Here is a 20,448-nt window from a genome sequence, read left to right on the forward strand (position 1 = left end):
CTCAAAGGGCTCCTTATACAGATTTCTGGCACTGTTTATCTATGTAGTACCATCTTCTCTGGAACTTTGCCTCACAAATTCCAGCCTCATCAACCTCTGCATATGATCATCTATGTCTCCTCAACTCAAAGAGGTCACTATGCTCTGCTTAGAATCATCCTTCCTGTGCTGCAATCTAAAAAGTACTTCCAGGCAGAAAGGTGATCACAGGCCCACTCATTTGCGTCCTTTCTTTCAGGCTCACAGTTCTGCACAGCCTGTTGCCCAATGTCTGAAACCAGTTGTTTCATATATTTTGTCCAGTTTTCTAGTTGTGTACAGCTGGAAAACAAGTCTGGTGCCAGTTACTTCATTATGGCCAGAGGCAGAAGCTTACTCTAACTAACTTGAGAGAAAAAAAAGTATGCATTGGAAGGGCCTAGGGAGATTCACAGAATAGATGTAATAGCCAAAGAACAGTCCTTAGAAGGCCACAGAAGCTCTGGAGACCCAGGGGAACTAAGAGTCAGTCTCTTCTGGGCACAGATGCCTGGATGAATGAGCTCCGACCCTGTGCAGTCCTTCTAGACTCAAATTTCTGGGAGAATATATCTGGACAAGCCACAGTCATGGGCTTGTATCTTGGCCAGAGGAGAGTAAGGCACTCTGATTAATGACACTACCAAGACGACATCCAGGACTTCTCTGGTGGCGCAGTGGTTGAGAATCAGCCTGCCAGTGCAGAGGACACAGGTTCGACCCCTGGCCCAGGAAGATCCCACATGCTGTGGAGCAACTAAGCCCGTGTGCCACAACTACTGAGCCTGCACTCTAGAGCCCGTGGGCCACAACTACTGAGTCCATGTGCCACAATTACTGAAGCCCGTGCACCTAGAGCCCGTGCTCCACAACAGAAGCCACCGCAATGAGAAGCCCACATGCCACAACAAAGAGTAGCCCCCGCTCACTGCAACTAGAGAAAGCCCGCGTGCAGCAACGAAGACCCAACGCAGCCATAAATAAATAAATAAATAAATAATCTGTACAATTGATTGTAGTTAAACAAACAAACAAACAAAAAGATGACATCCAATGGGGGAATATGGATCACCAAAACAAAACTGGGTTGCTCTTTCCAGAAGAAAGGAGAATGGCTGATAGGCAAGCAAAAACAATAGACACAGTACCCAACGTCCACTAGAGAACATCTTTAAGAACGGTTGACTTTTAAACTCAGAGCCTTGGTGTTTATTTTTGCTGTTTCCACACTAGACTGCATAGTTGTCCTTCCCCCTGATAACCCTACCTTCCCCTCCAACACAGAGAGACTTTCCCAGCGACAATTGCTCTTTATGGGCAACATATAGACAATATGAACTTCACATGAGGTGAGAAACACCAGTTTAGGGTTCATTGGTAACAGATTCTCTGAGTCTGCCAAGGTTCAGGGAAGACTTCCAGAGAATAAAACTCATGGGATGGGGGTGGGGGAAGCAAGCTTGAACCTGTGTCCTGGGAACAGAGCAAGGAACAGAACGTGTCCATTCCCCTTCCCCTACTCATAAGCAGCCAGAGCTGGAAGCTCTGTACCTGAAAGAGAATGTGTTGTGTTTCAAGATCAAGTATGAGGTGGCTGCAGGGTGGTTTATCCAGCGACATAATTCAACCAAACATATAGACAAATGCATCAACAGGTAAGGGAACCACATGCTGTCTGCTGAGGTTGTCCTGAGGAAATTCTGCCACCCCCACTCTGCCTACAGGTTAATCAGATACTCTGTGTGTACGTGTGTATTTGTGAAAGTTCTACAAAACTCATCACCTGAGGTTCTTAAAATTTCCACAGACATTATTTTCTTGTATAATCATACCCATTTCGGAGATGGAAAATCAGAGGTACAGTACGTGGGAACGGTGAGTCAGTGATAAAACCAAGAATCAAGTTCACAACTGCAGTATAAATTTCTCCTGATGCCTTGAAAACAATTTTGAAAGCATGGGCGGGGGGAGCAGGGAGGTAAGAGAGAGGGGAGAGAGAAAGATAAAAAGGAAAACAAGTCTTCACAGGTGCGGGTTTTCAGTGTTGAGAGATGCTGTTTGTATACAATCAAGATTTAAATTGAAATCATAGTCAAGTAAAAGCACATCGAATCACATGGCTACGTTTTTTTTCTCCAGCTTTCTTTATTAACTGCATCCATTGTCTGGTTCGACTTAGAAAGAAGTCTTTTCATTCCTTGTTGGGGCTTTTTCTTTCCCAAGAAAGAAATCGTGGTACGTTCCCGGTGACTAAGCTCGCCTCCCAGGTCATTGGGAAAAAGATATGGGGATTAGGATAGCCTTCTGGGGAGGTTTCTGGAGCCTGTGAGGTCTGTAGAGGGACAAAAGATCACGTTCACCGTTGTATTTCTGAGCCAAGCACAATGCCCGATCCATGGTAGGTGTTCAGGAAATTATTTGTCAAACGAAAGAAGATGGAGTGAACGTGAATCTTCAGTCACTCCTACCCTACATATTCGCCAAAACAGACCCCAGGGCTTCCAGGGCTTCGCACATTTTTTCCATTCTTTGTTGTCCTGGCGATTGTCTCCTCACCCTTTTAAGGCAATGGATCTTAACCTTTTGTGGGTCATGAACTCTTCTGAGAATCTGTTGAGAGCAGTGGAGCCTCTTCTCAAAAAATGCACAGACTCAGACACACGAATTTGCAGATCCTGTCCAGCTGTGAGCAAGTACCCTGAACCTCACCCACAGTCTCAGCCAAACAATCCCAACCCTCCTCTCCTTCTTCCCCACAAAGTTATTTGCTCCTTCTCTGGGTTCCCACAGCACTTTCTTTTTAGTTCGAAACAACAATAGTTTATTTTGGGACTTCCCTGATGGCACAGTGGTTAAGAATCCGCCTGCCAATGCAGGGGACACGGCTTCGAGCCCTGGTCTGGGAAGATCCCACATGCTGCGGAGCAACTAAGCCCGTGGGCCACAACTACTGAGCCTGCGCTCTAGAGCCCGCGAGCCACAACTACTGAAGCCTGTGCACCCTAGAGCCTGCATGCCGCAACTACTGAGCCCATGCACCGCAACTACTGAAGCCCACGTGCCTAGAGTCTGTGCTCTGCAACAAGAGAAGCCACTGCATGAGAAGCCCGCTCACTGCAACGAAGATTAGCCCCTGCTGGCCGCAACTAGAGAAAGCCCACGTGCAGCAACGAAGACCCAGTGCAGCCAAAAAAAACACACAATAGTTTATTTTGCTCATACATCTGTCATTTGGGCAGGGCTCAGAGGTACCCTCCACTCTGGTGGAGGTGGCTTGAGACTGCAGCTGGAATCATCCAAAGACTCTCTCACCTATCTGTACCTGGAGGTTGATGATGGAAAGGCCTAGACAGCCAGGAGCAGTAGCCAGGGGCCTGGGTCAGCTCTGCCTGTCCCTCTCTCTCTACTCAGTCTCTCTGGAACGTCCAGAGCACTGTACACCTACTTCTTTTACAATTTAACACACAATACTGTAGTGATTATTTATGCCTGTTGATGGTGGTAATTTACTTAGTCTGCTTCACCAACAACAGCACTGTAGGTCCACCGGGGACGACAACCACAACATGTTCATCTCTGTTTCCCCAGGGCCCTAATGGGTACCTTGCATATGGTAAGCATTTAATATACACTAGTTGGATTACATATGTAGGTATGTGCTTATCTTATTATTATGCTCCACTGCATTTCAGAAATAGGATTAGAAGGTAGCCTATTTACATACATCAATACAACATAATAAAAAATTTTAAACAAGGAAATGGGGACTCATTGAAAAGGTAGGAAAATACGTTGAAATAAAGGATAAGATCGGTACCCAAAATATATACCACAGAGTTCTATACCATTATTGGCAGTGACCCAGAAATCTGGTTTGAGCATCCTGGCAGTATGGGCAAAGAGGGAAACAAAACTGACGGTGTTGGATATAAGCAAACTGATTGCTTAGGAAAGCACAGCTTCTACTAGTAAACTTGCAACCACCTGGCATTATAAGTGATAGCAAGTTTATGCTCAATGCAGGTTAAGGGAAGTTCAGTACAAGCCAACCTATAAGTGGCCAAAACAAAGGAATAAAAGGCTGCAATCCTCTGAGAGTCTGGTTTTATCCATGGAAAAATGTAAGGCTATCTAGTCCAGCTTTTCCTAAAGGACATGTGATGGAATACCAGTCCTGGAGAAGCTCTGCCCACAAAGGGTTCTGCAGTCAAGGAAAGGTGGGAAACCCCCCACGGCTTCCTCTTGGAACCTCACAGCGAACACTAGCATTTTAAAGGCTCTGAGAAGTCCTGCAGTAAAGAAATCCAGCACTTCCCAAGCTCCTTTGCCCCCTGTTGTGCAAGAACCTAGGGACAGTCTCCAAACGGGACTTAGGTCCATTGATCCTACTTGTAAAGAGTTTTTCTTTCTCATAAGAACAGGTAAGATGAACAGACTGCCATTCTTAAGCAAGGTGTGCCAATATGTCTTTCCTCTGTCCCTTCTTAAAGGGACCTAGGAAGGAAACAAAGTAGTATGTTCAAATCTCTTCCTTAAAGCACCTTTATTTAAACTCCTCTTTGCTCTTTTTTTCTAGGCATGACTTCAAATAAATAAATGATTTTTGGAAAAGAAATTGGTCACTCAAATTCCAAATAAGGCAGAAGAAAGGTGTGATGGACCATCACTAAGAGTCCACAATTTCTGCCCCTGAGAAACTAAAAAGGGGTCAGCATACCCCTTTTCCTTGCTGGTCACCTCTGTAGATGTCAGATAAGACCCCTCAGTTACCCATAACCATAGCCATGTCCTTGGCTACCCATAACTGAGCGCTAAATGAGCAGTACTTACCCAGACCAGTCAGAAAACAAGAGTCGCACCTTTGGCTGATGGTGGGGAGCAGCAAGGGCAGTAACTGTCTGTTTGTTTTGGCATCGCCTATGAAAAGAAATTAAGGGTGTGTGTTACCCTTTGTCCAGTTTCTGTCTCTTGGTACACTAGCATTTCCATCTCAAAAGAATCCAAGTGTGAGCTAGTTCGAAAAGGGAAAGCGTGCCCGATTTTGGCAGGCCATGGAACAATCTCAGAGTCCTTTCTTCACAAAGCGCTTGTTAATATCCTACTTAATATGCTACGGAACACACGGTAGAAAACTAATGAAATGAATGGAGGGACTGCAGAGCCTTTAAGATCGATTCTCAAACTCGGTTCCATGGAGCACCAGTGGTTCCCCCAGTGTCTCAGGGGCTGCTGGAAGAGAGGGGAAGAGGCCTCTCTCAGGCAGAGATCTGAGCCCCCAGACCCAATTCAACCACATCAGTTTCTCTTTTTTCAACCCAAGGACGTATTTGGAAAAAAAAGGGTGGGGGGTCGGTTACTTAAATTAGAAAATATTTGAGAAGCACTGCTTAAATAAAGCTCCACATATATTATTTCTCAGAGCTGAGATTCTGATAAGAATTGAAAAGTTAACGGTTTTAGTTATATTCTTAGCAAGAACCTAGTGGGCAGAAATTTAATTTTTTTTTAATCAAAAGCAGAGCCATGGCAAAACATATGATAAACAGAAAATATGTGCAGCCATATAATTAATAAAGAGCTAATATGCTTAGGTTATAAAATGATCCTACAAATTAATAAGGAAAAGACCAATAACCCGGTGGAAACACGGGCCAAGGCTACAGAAATTCACAGAAGCAGAAATGCAAATATTCAATAAACATATGAAAAGATGCTCAGGCTCACTTGTCAGGGAAATGCAAATGAGAACAATGAGCTACTATTTTTTACCCATCAGATTGGCAAAAATGGAAAATATGTGTAACATCCAGAGCTGGCGAGGGTGTAAGGAATCTAGTTCTCTCAAACACCATTGGGGGAGGACTGCAAATTATTATAAAGTGGTGGAAAATCAACTGTTGGTATTTTTGAAAATCTAAACTGTAGCCCGGCGCTCCCACTTCTGGGAATATATCCACCAGAAATGAAAATGCCATTGTATAAAGACATAAATATATGAAGAAGTATATTACAGCATAATTTGTAATAGTTTAAAAAAAAAAACCAAAAAACCTGGAAGCAATCTGAATGTACATTAAGAGGAAAATGGTTGAAAAAAAATCAGGATGTATTTACATTAAGGAACACAGTACAGATATCAAAAATTATAAAATAAAACTGTACACACGGACTGGGAGATATGCCTGCGACACCTTGTTAAATAGAATAAAAGCAAATGTGATCCTATTTTTATTTAAAAAAAAAAAAAGACCAAAAAAAGTCACACCCAGTAAGTGGGTTTCTATATGTTTTTATAAATAAAGAAAACAGTAGGGAAACATTTATACCTAATTGCTAACACTGATTGCACCGGGAGCTGGATTGGAGAGGAGTGGTGAGACTATTAATTTTATTTTAGATACTTTATTATTTGAAATGTTACAAAAGATATGTATTACTTTTGTAATTCAAATAACCAGAATTTAAAAAAACAGAATTAGGACAGGAAATTCAAAGCAAATCAAATTACTTTGACAATCACTGGAAGGCAGAGTGGAGCTGGCCATCTGGTATGGGGTCTTAAAGCACTAAACCCAAGGAGATATACAGCTAGTTGAAGGCACCCCAACTATGCAAGGGAGTAGACTGAAGGAGAGCCTTTTAATAGGGCTGACATTTTCCTTGAAAAACAGTCCTGACTCTTCTCTAATATAAGCAGAAGGACTGAATGAGACCCCAAAGTGATAGGCTATAGAAAAGGAGTCAGCAAATTTTTTTCTGTAAAAGACCAAATATTACGTATGTTAGGGTTTGTGGCCCATTTGGTCTCTGTCACAACTACTCAACTCTGTCATTGTAGCACATCAACAGCCATAGACAGTATGTAAATGAAATGGGCATGGCTGTGTCTCAATAAAACTTTATTTATAGGGACTTCCCTGGTGGTCCGGTGGGTAAGACTCCACGCTCCCAATGCAGGGGGCCTGGGTTCGATGCCTGGTCATGGAACTAGATCCCGCACGCATGCCACAGCTAACAGTCTGCATGCCAAAACTAAGAGTCCGCATGCCACAATTAAGAAGTCTGCACGCCGCAACTAAAGATCCCGCATGCCACAACTAAGACCCAGCACAACCACAATAAATAAATATTTTTTAAAAAACCTTTATTTATAAAACAGGTAATGGGTGGATTTAACCCAGGGGCTAGAGTTTGCTGACCTCTGCTACAGAACAAGGACATAATTTTTATTTTTATTTTTTTTCGTTACACAGGCCTCTCACTGCTGTGGCCTCTCCCGCTGCGGAGCACAGGCTCCGGACGCACAGGCTCAGCGGCCATGGCTCACGGGCCCAGCCGCTCCGCAGCATGTGGGATCCTCCTGGACCAGGGCACGAACCCGTGTCCCCTGCATCGGCAGGTGGCCTCTCAACCACTGCGCCACCAGGGAAGCCCCTATATAATTATCTTTTAAAAGCAAACTATTTCATTTAAGTATACTTCAAGATATACTTAAAGTGATGAAAGAGAAAAACCTACAACCCAGATTACTCTACCCAGCAAGGATCTCATTCAGATTTGACGGAGAAATCAAAAGCTTTTCAAACAAGCAAAAGCTAAGAGAATTCAGCACCACCAAACCAGCTTCACAACAAATGCTAAAGAAACTTCTCTAGGCGGGAAGCACAAGAGAAGAAAACTACCCACAAAAACAAACCCCAAACAATTAAGAAAATGGTAATAGGAACATACATATTGATAATAACCTTGAATGTAAATGGACTAAATGCCCAACCAAAAGACACAGATTGGCTGAATGGCTACAAAAACAAGACCCATATATATGCTGTCTACAAGAGACCCACTTCAGACCTAGGGACACATACAGACTGAAAGTGAAGGAATGGAAAAAGATATTCCATGCAAATGGAAATCAAAAGAAATCTGGAGTAGCAATACCCGTATCAGATAAAATGGACTTTAAAATAAAGACTGTTACAAGAGATAAGGAAGGACACTACATAACAGTCAAGAGATCAATCCAAGAAGAAGATATAACAATTATGAATCTTTATGCACCCAACATAGGAGCACCTCAATACATAAGGCAAATGCTAACAACCATGAAAAGGGAAATCGACAGTAACACAATAATAGTAGGGGATTTTAACACTCTACTTACACCAATGGACAGATCATCAAAACAGAAAATAAATAAGGAAACACAAGCTTTTTTTTTTTTAAAGAAGATGTTGGGGGTAGGAGTTTATTAATTAATTTATTTATTTTTGCTGTGTTGGGTCTTCGTTTCTGTGCGAGGGCTTTCTCTAGTTGTGGCAAGCGGGGGCCACTCTTCATCGCGGTGCGTGGGCCTCTCACTATCGTGGCCTCTCTTGTTGCGGAGCACAGGCTCCAGATGCGCAGGCTCAGTAGTTGTGGCTCACGGGCCTAGTTGCTCTGTGGCATGTGGGATCCTCCCAGACCAGGGCTCGAACCTGTGTCCTCTGCATTAGCAGGCAGATTCTCAACCACTGCGCCACCAGGGAAGCCCAGGAAACACAAGCTTTAAATGACACAATAGACCAGATAGATTTAAATGATATTTATAGAACATTCCACCCCAAAGTGGCAGAATACACTTTCCTCTCAAGTGCACATGGAACATCCTCCAGGATAGATCACATTTTGCTTGGGTCACAAATCAAGCCTGGGAAAATTTAAGAAAATTGAAATCATATCAAGCATCTTTTCTGACCAAAATACTATGAGATTGGAAATCAATTATAGGGAAAAAACTGTAAAAACCACAAATACATAGAGGCTAAACAGTGCACTACTAAATAACCAAGAGATCACTGAAGAAATCAAAGAAGAAATAAAAAAATACATAGAGACAAATGACAACAAAAACACCATGACCCAAAACCAATGGGACGCAGCAAAAGCAGTTCTAAGAGGGAAGCTTATGGCAATTCAATCTCACCTCAAGAAACAAGAAAAATCTCAAATAAATAATTTAACCCTACACCTAAAGCTACTAGAGAAAGAAGAACAAAGAAAACCCAAAGTCAGCAGAAGGAAAGAATTCATAAAGATCAGAGCAGAAATAAATGAAATAGAAACAAAGAAAACAATAGCAAAGATCAATAAAACTAAAAGCTGGTTCTTTGAGAAGTTAAAAAAAATTGATAAACCCTTAACCAGACTCATCAAGAAAAAAAGGGAGAGGACACAAATTGATAAAATTAGAAATGAAAAAGGAGAAATCACAACTGACACTGCAGAAATACAAAGGATTGTAAGAGACTACTACAAACAACTATATGCCAATAAAATGGACAACCACGAAGAAATGGACAAATTCTTGGAAAGGTACTATTTTCCAAAACTGAATCAGGAAGAATTAGAAAATATAAACAGACCTATCACAAATAATGAAATTGAAACTGTAATCAAAAATCTTCCAACAAACAAAAGTCCAGGACCAGATGGCTTCACAGGTGAATTCTATCAAACATTTAGAGAAGAGCTAACACTGATCCTTCTCAAACTCTTCCAAAAAATTGCAGAGGGAGGAACACTCCCAAATTCATTCTAGAAAGCCACCATCACCCTGATACCAAAACCAGAAAAAGATATCACAAAAAAAGAAAATTATAGACCAGTATCACTGATGAACATAGATGCAAAAATCCTGAACAAAATACTAGCAAACAGTATCCAACAACATATTAAAAGGATCATACACCATGATCAAGTGGGATTTATCCCAGGGATGCAAAGATTCTTCAGTATACGCAAATCAACCAGTGTGATACACCACATTAACAAATTAAGGAATAAAAACCATATGATCGTCTCAATAGATGCAGAAAAAGCTTCTGACAAAATTCAACACCCATTTATGATAAAAACTCTCCAGAAAATGGGCATAGGGGGAATCTACCTCAACATAATAAAGGCCATATATGACAAACCCACAGCAAACATCTTACTCAATGGTGAAAAACTAAAACCATTTGCTCTAAAATCAGGAACAAGACAAGGATGCCCACTCTCGCTACTCTTATTTGACATAGTTTTGGAAGTCCTAGCCATGGCAATCAGAGAAGAAAAAGAAATACAAATTGGAAAAGAAGAAGTAAAACTGTCACTGTCTGCAGGTGACATGATACTATACACAGAAAATCCTAAAGATGCCACCAAAAAACTACTAGAACTAATCAATGAATTTGGTAATGTTGCAGGATACAAAAGTAATGCACAGAAATCTCTGGCAGCCCTATATACTAACAACGAAAAATCAGAAAGAGAAAATAAGGAAACAATCCCATTTACCACTGCAACAAAAATAATAAGTATGAATAAACCTACCTAAGGAGGCAAAAGACTTGTACTCAGAAAACTATAAAACAGTGATGAAAGAAATCAAAGATGATATAAACAAATGGAGAAATATACCATGTTCTTGGATTGGAAGAATCAATATTGTGAAAATGACTAAACTACCCAAAGCAATTTACAGATTCAGTACAATCCCTATCAAACTACCAATGGCATCTTCCACAGAATTAGAACAAAAAATTTTACAATTCATATGGAAACACAAAAGACCCCAAATAGCCAAAGCAATGTTGAGAAAGAAAAACGGAGCTGGAGGAATCAGCTTCCCTGACTTCAAACTATACTACAAAGCTACAGTAATCAAGGGGCTTTCCTGGTGGTGCAGTAGTTAAGAATCTGCCTGCCAATGCACGGGACACGGGTTCAAACCCTGGTCTCAGAAGATCCCACATGTTGCGGAACAATTAAGCCCATGCACCACAACTACTGAGCCTGCGCTCTAGAGCCTGCGATCCACAACTACTGAGCCCTCGTGCCACAACTACTGAAGCCCACATGCCTAGAGCCTGTGCTCTGCAACAAGAGAAGCCACAACAATGAGAAGCCAGCACACCGCAACGAAGAGTAGCCCCCACTCACCACAACTAGATAAAGCCCGCGCACAGCAACGAGGACCCAACACAGCCATAAATAAATAAATAAATAAATTTATTTAAAAAAAGATTTTGCACAGCAAAGGAAACCATAAACGAGACAACACTCAGAATGGGAGAAAATATTTGCAAATGAAACAACAGACAAAGGATTAATCTCCAAAATACACAAACAGCTCATGGAGCTCAATATCAAAAAAACAAACAATTCAATTAAAAAATGGTGGAAGACCTAAATAGACATTTCACCAAAGAAGACATACAGATGTCCAAGAAGCACGTGAAAAGATGCTCAACACCACTAATTATTAGAGAAATGCAAATCAAAACTACAATGAGGTATCACCTCACACTGGTCAGAATGGCCATTACCAAAAAATCCAGAAACAATAAATGCTGGAAAGGGTGTGGTGAAAAGGGAACCCTCCTGCACTGTTGGTGGGAATGTAAATTGATACAGCCACTATGGAGAACAGTATGGAGGTTCCTTAAAAATCTAAAAATAGAACTACTAACATGACCCAGCCATCCCACTACTGGGCATATACCCTGAGAAAACCATAATTCAAAAAGAGACATGTACCCCAATGTTCATTGCAGCACTATTTACAATAGCCAGGACACGGAACCAACCTAAATGTCAATCAACAGATGAATGGATAAAGAAGATGTGGCACATATATACAATGGAATATTACTCAGCCATAAAAAGAAATGAAACTGAGTTATTTGTAGTGAGGTGGATGGACCTAGAGTGTCATACAGAGTGAAGTAAGTCAGAAAGAGAAAAACAAATACCGTATACTAACATATATATATGGAATTAAAAAAATATATAGTACTGATGAACCTAGTGGCAAGGCAGGAATAACGATGTAGACATAGAGAATGGACTTGAGGACACAGTGGGGTGAGGGGGAAGCTAGGGCAAAGTGAGAGTAGCACTGACATATATACACTACCAAATGTAAAACAGATAGCTAGTGGGAAGCAGCAGCATAGCACAGGGAGATCAGCTCAGTGCTTTGCAATGACCTAGAGAGGTGGGTTAGGGAGGATGGGAGGGAGGCTCAAGAGGGAGGGGATATGGGGGATATACGTATGCATATGGCTGATTCACTTTGTTGTAAAACAGAAACTAACACAGTATTGTGAAGCAATTATACTACAATAAAGATCTATTAAAAAAAAAAGCAAACTATTTCATTGAAGTATATGTAATATACATATGATAAAAGTACACCAATCTGATGAATTTTTACAAAGTGAACACATCTTTCTAACTACCACCCAGGTTAAGATGTAGAACATTACCAACACCCCAAAAGTGTTCCTTGTGCTCCTCCCAGTTATCCCCACCCCCCACCACCAAAGATAGCCACTAATTTTACTTCTGTCCTTATCATTTGTTTTGCTTGGTTGTAAACTTTAGGTAAATTGAATCATACAGCACGTTCTTTCACTCAGTGATATGTGAGAGAGATCCCTCCATGCTATTGTGTGGGTTTGTCCAATTTCATTGCTATACAGTATTCTATACACAGTGTTGCAATTATCATATTGTAAGAATATGTCACACTGTATATATCTGTTCTGCTATTGATGATACTTGGGTTGTTTGGGGCTTGGGTCCAGTTTGGGATTTAGGTCCAGTTTGGGGCTTGCTATAGACTGAATGTTTGTGTCCCTCAAAAATTCTTATGTTGAAACCTAATCCCCATTGTGATGGTATTAAGGGGTGGGGTTTGGGGGAGGTAATTAGGTCATAAGGGTAGAGCCCTCATGAATGGAATTAGTGCCCTTATAAAACAGACCTAGAGTGATCTCTGTCCCTTCCACCATGTGAGGACACAGTGAGAAGATGGCCATCTATGAACCAGGAAGTGGACCCTCACTGGACACTAACTTGGCTGAAACTTTGATCTTGGACTTCCCAGCCTCCAGAACTGTGAGAAATAAATGTCTGTTTTTTATAAGACACTCAGTCTATGATATTCTGTTATAGCCGCCTGAATGGACTAAGACAGGGCTAATACAAATAATGCCACTGTGAATATTCTTAGCCACGTCTTTTGGTGCACACATTTACTTATTGCTATTGAGCATATTCCTAGAGTACATGTGCTACAACCGGTTTTTGTAAATACTGAATAAGTAACTTCCCAAAGTGGGTGTCCTAATCTGCCCTCCTATCTTAAGTATATGAGTGTTCCAGCAGCTCCCAGCATTGCCAACACTTGGTATTGACAGATTTCTTTCTTTGTAATTTTAGCCATTCTTGTATGTGTATGTGTAAAATTTATATATAGTAAAGTTAAAAAATGTTAGGTGTCCAGCTAAAAGCTTTTACTCATATAAAAATGCTTTGCGGTTTGAATCATATTCCCTTAATTACTAATGATGTTGACTCTTTGACAGGTTTATTGGCCCTCTGGATTCCTCTTTTATGAAAATCATATTCATATGTTTTGCTCATTTTAAAAAAATGGATTGTTTTTCTTTTCCTTATTGATTTACGGGAGTTCTTGAATACTCTGAATATGAGTCCTCCGTTGATATCTTTATTCCAACTATCTTCTCCCACTCTGTGGTTTGCATTTTCATTGTCTTAATGGAGTCCTTTGATGAACAGAAGTTCTTAATTTTTTTTTTTTTTTTTTTGGGGGGGTACCCGGGGCCCTTTCTGTTTTGGGCCCTCTCCCGTTGTGGAGCACAGGCTCCGGACGCGCAGGCTCAGCGGCTCACGGGCCCAGCCGCTCCGCGGCATGTGGGATCTTCCCGGACCGGGGCACGAACCCGTGTCCCCTGCATCGGCAGGTGGACTCTCAACCACTGCGCCACCAGGGAAGCCCCAGAAGTTCTTAATTTTAATGAAGAACTGATCAATTGTTTTTTCTGGTTAGTTGTGTGTGTGCCCTGTTTCAGAAATATTTGTTAAAGGAAAACTGTTTCTATACTTACAACACTTCTGAACCAAATGTGTTGGATTTTTTTCCCCCAAAACCAACCAATTTTCCAATTTTGGGACACAAACTAGGTGTCCTATAATTTAATTAAATTCTGACACCAACTACACGCATTTAGCATCAAACTCCACAGGTTAAGGGCTGAGTCCCACAAGACTATCCCCAGTCAGACGCCTGTCATAAGTAATGGTTGCCCCAGGTACCCATAATTCTGTCTGACTTGGCTAGAAAGTCAGGAGTTCCCACTCCCCACATTTGATAATTTGCTGGAACAGCTCACAAAATTCAGGGAAACATTTACTTATAAAGGATATAGATGAGCAACCAGATGAAGAGGTACATAGGGTGAGATCTAGAAGGGTCACAATCACAGAGGCTTCTATCCCCATGGAGTAGGGATGCTCCACTCCCTGAAATATGATGTGTTCATCCACTCAGAAGCTCTCCAGAACCCACAGTTTAGAGATTTTTATGGAGGCTTCATCATATAGGCATGATTGGCTTTAAACTCAGCCTCCAGCTCCTCCCCTCTCCCCAGAGGATGTACAGTGGGTTTGAAAGTTCCAAGCCTCTAATCATGGCTTGATCTTTTTGATGACCAGGCCCCATCCTGAAGCTATCCAGGAGACCATGAAGAGTTGCTTCATTAGAACAAAAGAACCTACTATCACTCAGGAAATTCCAAGGGATTTAGGAGCTGTGTGTCAGGAAACAGACACAGAGTGCAATACATGTGTCTTATTATGTCACATTTGCCTATCCTGAAGTCATGAAGACATTCTCCTATGTTATCTCCTAGAAATGTTCTTGTTGTCTTGTCCTTGCACATCTGAGTCTACAACCATCCTAATAATCTCAACCAGGAATGTTTAGGAGTAAACATTACCCACTGCAATATTTTCAGTCCCTTGTGTTCTTCCAGAATCTTGCCATTTGCCATCAAGAGGTAGAGTCTCTTTTTCCTTCTTTTCAACCTGGGCTGGCCCCTCTGACCACCTCAACCAACAGAAGGCAGCAGAAGTGACAGCATGACTTCCAAGGATAGGTCACAGAAAGTGATATGGTTTCCACCTGGTTCTCTCTGTCTCAGGACATCTGCTTTGGGTGCCTTGGCCACCATGTAAGATATCCAGCTGCCCTAAAGCCACCATGCTGGAGAGACCACATTGAGATGTAATATATACACAAGGAGCCCAGCTGTTCCAGCCCCCAGCTGTACAACAAGTCTTCCCAATCCAGATGCCAGACATGAGCATGAAAACTTCGAGGTGACCCCTGCCCTAGCCATAGGAGATACCCTGAGCTAGAACTGCCCAGCCAAGGGACCCATCTTTCCAGGCTCTAGCTTAGCACTAGTTTTACTGGGAGAACTAACCTGTGGACCGGAGTAGGCTGGTTTCCACCCCTGCTGTTTATTTCAGGGGTGTGTTTTCAAACCCTAAAGACAAAGGAAGCTTTGACTTTCCTTTTTCAAACCTCATTTCAATCTACTTAGTGTCTATGCAAATGGAAGAGCCCATTCATGAAAGGAGAAAGACTCCTGGAGATCAAACAGATGGGAAAGATGAGATAAGACATCCCCCTTGGATACTCTTGAAGGGTAGTGAAGTCTTGGTGTTCATCCAGAGAGATTAGCTGAGGATCACTTCACGAGCTTTGTTCAGAGAGATAAGACCTAAAGCAGGGCTGGCGGAACCCCTACCCCATCCAAAACTGGAATATGGCCGATTTCACAAACAGATCTCCTTGCTCCAGAGTCCCCGTCACTCAGCTTCTGTTTCCAGCCATCCAGCAGCTCACGTTAAAGAAAAAGCTCCTTCCAACTAGTACCCAGGGATTAACCAGGCCTCTGGGATCCAGCCCAAAGGAAACGGCCGGTTCTACTTCCTGGAGGTTTAAGTGGAGCAGGCAAATCAGCATGATTGATTAATTAGCAGAACTGCATTTTTCACTTTTTAAACACATGTCTGATTTGCTAATAATGGCAATAACACCTACCTCTATGCACAATCATATTACTTACTTGTTTATTCCCCACCCCCCACCCCACCATACAAGTTACAGGAGATCAGAGAGCTGGGTCATCTGCTTCTCGCCACAGCCCCTGCACCCAGCCCAGTGGGCTCTAAGACTACTTACTTCCTGAATGAATGGGTGAATGAACGAGTGAATGATAAATGATAATAGCAACCCTTCAGGGGCACCTGCTCCAGGCAGGCACTGTCCATTATTTCACGTCCTCCTTCAGCTTCCCTTGAGGGAGGGGTGGTTGTTTTGGTTTTATAGAGGTTAGGAAATTTGCCCAAAACCTCAGACTCACTAAAGGGTGGAATCCAATTTCGAACCCAGCCCCTCTGACTCACACGCCATCCTCTTTAATACTAAGCACAATCTTGGCCACAGAGGGGCCTGGGAAAGACCGCCCACCCTTTTTCTCTTTCTCGGGATAAGAGTGTTTTCACAAGGGCCTTGGAGACCAGAGTCTAAAACTCTAACCTGCTCTGCTGAGCCCAGACCCAGCCCCACAGCCCCGCCCGGAGCCTCTGGCTTAGGTCAGGGTTCCTGTCCCACTTCTGTGGCCTGGGAACTCAGGGGAAAGGGCAATTAAATTAACGGGGTCACGGAAAGAGGAGGAGGGTGAGAAGCTGGTGGCCAAATCCAGAAAGGGCAGATTTCAATTTGCATAATCATTTTGTTAGCAACAATAGGCATCCAGGACATCTATTTAAAGGCTGTAATGTTAATTTAATGGGAAAAAAACTAATACAATTCCCCCAGAATTTTTCAATTAAATTAATGTGATGGGCTTTAATGGATAGCTTAAGTAGAGAGCGTGAATAGGAGAAATATTGCATAAATTATACATACATTTATATATATGCTACCCATATATATAATCTCTCTGCTCTGAGGTTTTGACATATGAGAGGCCCTGTGTTTAAATCTGGTAACCAGTTATAACTCTATTGCAAGTACAGTGACCCTTTTTTCATCCAAAGAAGGGGAGGGCTCCTCCCTGTGGGGTTTCTGCAAACCCCTTCCCTTCAACAACACACCAGGAGACTCGGGTCTTAAAGAAACAGAGGATTCAACAAACGATAGGCCACGGTAACACATACGTGCACAAAAAGTCAACGATATGAGAAATCTAGCAATGCAAAATCCTCTTCCTCGATCCCTGCTCCCTAAAGACATCTAATGGGACAGTAAATAAAATAGACTAGGTTTCAAGAACCACTTTACTTTCTCAAGCATGAGTTCATTCACACATCTCATTCAGTGAGTGTTTATTGAATAGCCACTAAATGCTGGACACTGTTGTAGGCGCTTCCAGGAATGTTATAGTGAACAATCAGATGTGACCCCTGACTCACAAAAAAATCCAGGATGTGTTCAGGTAAGCTCTTCATGCTTCCATTTTGTCACTTGTAAAATAAAGAGGATGACTGCAGAAGCCACGGGTTGGTGTCCAAGATGGTCCCCAATAATCTCACCACCTGGTTTTCACACCTTTGTGTGGGACTCTCCTGCAATGAATAGTGGAACCAGCAGGATATTGCAGAAATGGAGTGAGACTGCTAAGCCAAGGTCAAAGACATCGCAGCCTCCTCTTTCTTCTCTCTCTCCCTCTCTCAGCTCATTTGCTCTGAGGGAAGCCAGCCACCATGTTGTGAGGATGCTCAAGCAGCCCTAGGGGGACGTCAATGTGGAGAGGAACTGAGGCCTCCTGCCATTGGCCAGCATCATCTTGCCAACAGCCATGTGAGTGAGTCACTTGGAGCAGATCCTCCAGCCTCAGCCAAGCCTTCAGATGAGACTGCAGCCCCAGCTCCCACCCACTCTCTCTTGAGAGAGCAGGAGTCAGAACCACCTCGCTAACCATCTTCAGATTTCTGACCCACAGAAACTGTATGCGATGATAAATGTTTATTGTTGCTTTAAGCTTCTAAGTGTCAGAATAATCTGTAATGCACCAATAAATAGCCAATACGATATTCTCCCTTTTCAGCTGGCCTTGGGTGAAATCATGATGGAGGCAAAGTCAGTCCTCTTTTCAGGGTCTGCACCTGCTTCCCACTCACGTTTGTGCATCGTGTGCCCTTTCCTAAGGCCACACTCTCTGCTCCTTTGCTTAAGCTCTAAGCTGACGCACAGGCTCAAACCTTGACTGACCATTCTCAGAGGTATTGTCATTTTAACTAAAGTCTTTCAAAAATCTAAAAGGGGGTTTCCCTGGTGGCGCAGTGGTTGAGAGTCCGCCTGCCGATGCAGGGGACACGGGTTCGTGCCCCAGTCTGGGAGGATCCCACATGCCGCGGAGCGGCTGGGCCCATGAGCCATGGCCGCTGAGCCTGCGCGTCCAGAGCCTGTGCTCCGCAACGGGAGAGGCCACAGCAGAGAGAGGCCCGCGTACCGCAAAAAAAAAAAAAAAAAAATCCAAAAGGATTTCAGACCCTAAGAAACGAAGGTCTCCAGGTGAAATCTCAGGAAACCAAGGAGCTGTTAGGTGATGGGAGCTCTTAGGGATCCTCACATCACTTCTCCCAGGGTCCCATGCTTTTTACTCAATTTCAGCAGCCAAAACAGAAAGGGCACACAAGTGCTTAACACTGACTCATTTCCAGTTTTTAGCATCAATCTTTGTTTCCGTGGGCAACTTGTCTCCCTCACAGGCTATGATGCTTCATGAACTGCTGATACAAAAGATAAATAGCTAAGTGAGGTTTCCATTGACTCAACTCCAAAATGGACCAGCAGTGAGCATCACTGAAGTCCTGGCCACACCAGTCCACAGAGGTGGCTGTGAACTTGCAGGGAGCCCCAGATTGAGTCTTGGCTCGCGCATGAACACGAGTGAGTCCACGCATCTCTCTGAGCCCATTTTCTCTTTCGTAAAGTGGGGATATTAATAGCTGTCTCACGCGGGTAGGAGGGAGCCTGGCACGTAGGAGGAGCTGAATGCACACTGCTCCTGTACAGCACCCCGTGGACAGCGTGGCAGGGGCAGCAGGAAAGAGCCTTTCCGCTCAGCATCCAGCCAACTACTTCACTGAACCTCACAAGAGCTGACACCGAAGTGAGACGGGGGGTCTGCTGTGCTTGATGGTGAGCACTCTCTGACTGGCAAGCTGGACTCCAGAGGGCTGCCCAGCTACCAACAGCTCTGCTGCCCGCCAGTGCAGGTGGTCCCTCTGGGCTGTTTCCCAAGAGGGTTTCCCTCTGAGACTGACTGCTGAGTTGGCCCCTTTCCCGGGAGGCATGAGGGCAAGAGCAAGGGGAGTAGGGAAGCCAGAGTTCCACAGGGCAGAGTGCTATGCTCTCCCTGTTGGGATCGACTCCATCTGAAGCGGAGGCAGGCTGAGTCTCCATCGGGCAGCACATTTAGGAAAGTCACGGCAGGGCTGTCTCCAGAGCATCAGATCCAGGATGCCCGGGCCCTTCTCCTGGCTTGTACAAGCGAGGGTAAGACAGCTGCCACTCTACAGAGCTGGAAGGATGTGATTTGAGGATTACCCTAGCCATCTCCACTACCGTATGGATAAAGTCTGCCTACAGGAAGAGAGAGGGGTGCACACAGCTCCTACTTCTTAACCGTTTCCTTCTCTTTTTGAGCAGGCAGCTGGGTCCTTGTCCTCTGCAGCACGGTTCATTACTGTCCGTGATGATCAACAGTAGAATCAGGATGAAATTCACTAGGCAAATGAGCACTAACACCTTGTCTTGTAAATGAAAGTGACCAGGTTGTGTTACAGAAATCAGACAGGTAGCCAGACAATGAAAGAATCAGTGGGTTTTCTGCCCTTGATAGGAGCTGCTCTTTGCAGTGGAGGCTGTGACAGAGTGATGATCATGATAGCACCTGTCAACTCACCTCTCCATCCATGCATCGACTTGTTCACCTATCCATTCATCCATTCATGCATCCACCCATGCATCAATGCATCAGTCAATTGATCCAGCCAGCCAGCCAGCCAGCCACCCATCTATTCATCTATCCACCACCTATTCATGTGTCTATCCATCCATTTATCCATGTGTCCATCCACCTATGCATGCATCCATCCATCCTCACATCCATCCATCCATCCATCCATCCACAGAACCATACAATCATTCACTAATTCATTCAGCAAAATTTTATGGAGTACCTAGGACATCCGTAGACCTATGAGAGATTCCCAATTCAATGCGCATTTACTGAGAGCCTACTCTGCCTGCTGTACTACATACTGATGTGCAAAGGGGAATAAACCAGGGGCCTTCAAGGAGTTTACAGTCTGGTTATGGGTGGGGGATAGAAAAGTAAACATCCATTAGAGTGAAAAGAGTCAAGAGAAACACAGAGGAGACCAAAGAACCCATGGTTCAAATTGGCCCGCAGCAGTGGGAATGGGGCTGCCCAGAGCCTTTTAGTCTCCACCCAGTCACCACTGTAAGTAACTGTGCATTTGCTGAAGAGTCAGCAAAGGGGCAGCAGAGATAACCCA

The 20,448-nt window shown here is 43.4% G+C and overlaps 1 protein-coding gene across 8 annotated transcripts in view; it reads right to left on the reverse strand.

The window, feature by feature from the left end:
- The window catches only part of SPRING1 (SREBF pathway regulator in golgi 1), a 313,869-nt gene that overhangs the window by 183,698 nt on the left and 109,723 nt on the right, over positions 1–20,448 (reverse strand). For 6 of the 8 annotated variants that reach the window (XR_003436712.1, XR_003436711.1, XR_003436714.1 and 3 more), the window contains exon 5: positions 4,849–4,935. Coding sequence is in view for 3 of the 8 variants with exons in the window: in XM_027124690.1 (XP_026980491.1) it covers positions 4,858–4,935 (78 nt within the window). In the remaining 5 variants the exon portion in view is untranslated. Of the gene's footprint in view, positions 1–2,155; positions 2,351–4,843; positions 4,936–20,448 lie in introns of those variants that run through there. The other 2 variants (XM_027124692.1, XM_027124688.1) reach the window with 2 other exon arrangements.

Source organism: Aethalodelphis obliquidens, unplaced genomic scaffold (genome assembly GCF_003676395.1).
Source record: "Aethalodelphis obliquidens isolate GAN/ISIS:26980383/991018 unplaced genomic scaffold, ASM367639v1 scaffold28, whole genome shotgun sequence".
Lineage (NCBI taxonomy): Eukaryota > Metazoa > Chordata > Mammalia > Artiodactyla > Delphinidae > Aethalodelphis > Aethalodelphis obliquidens.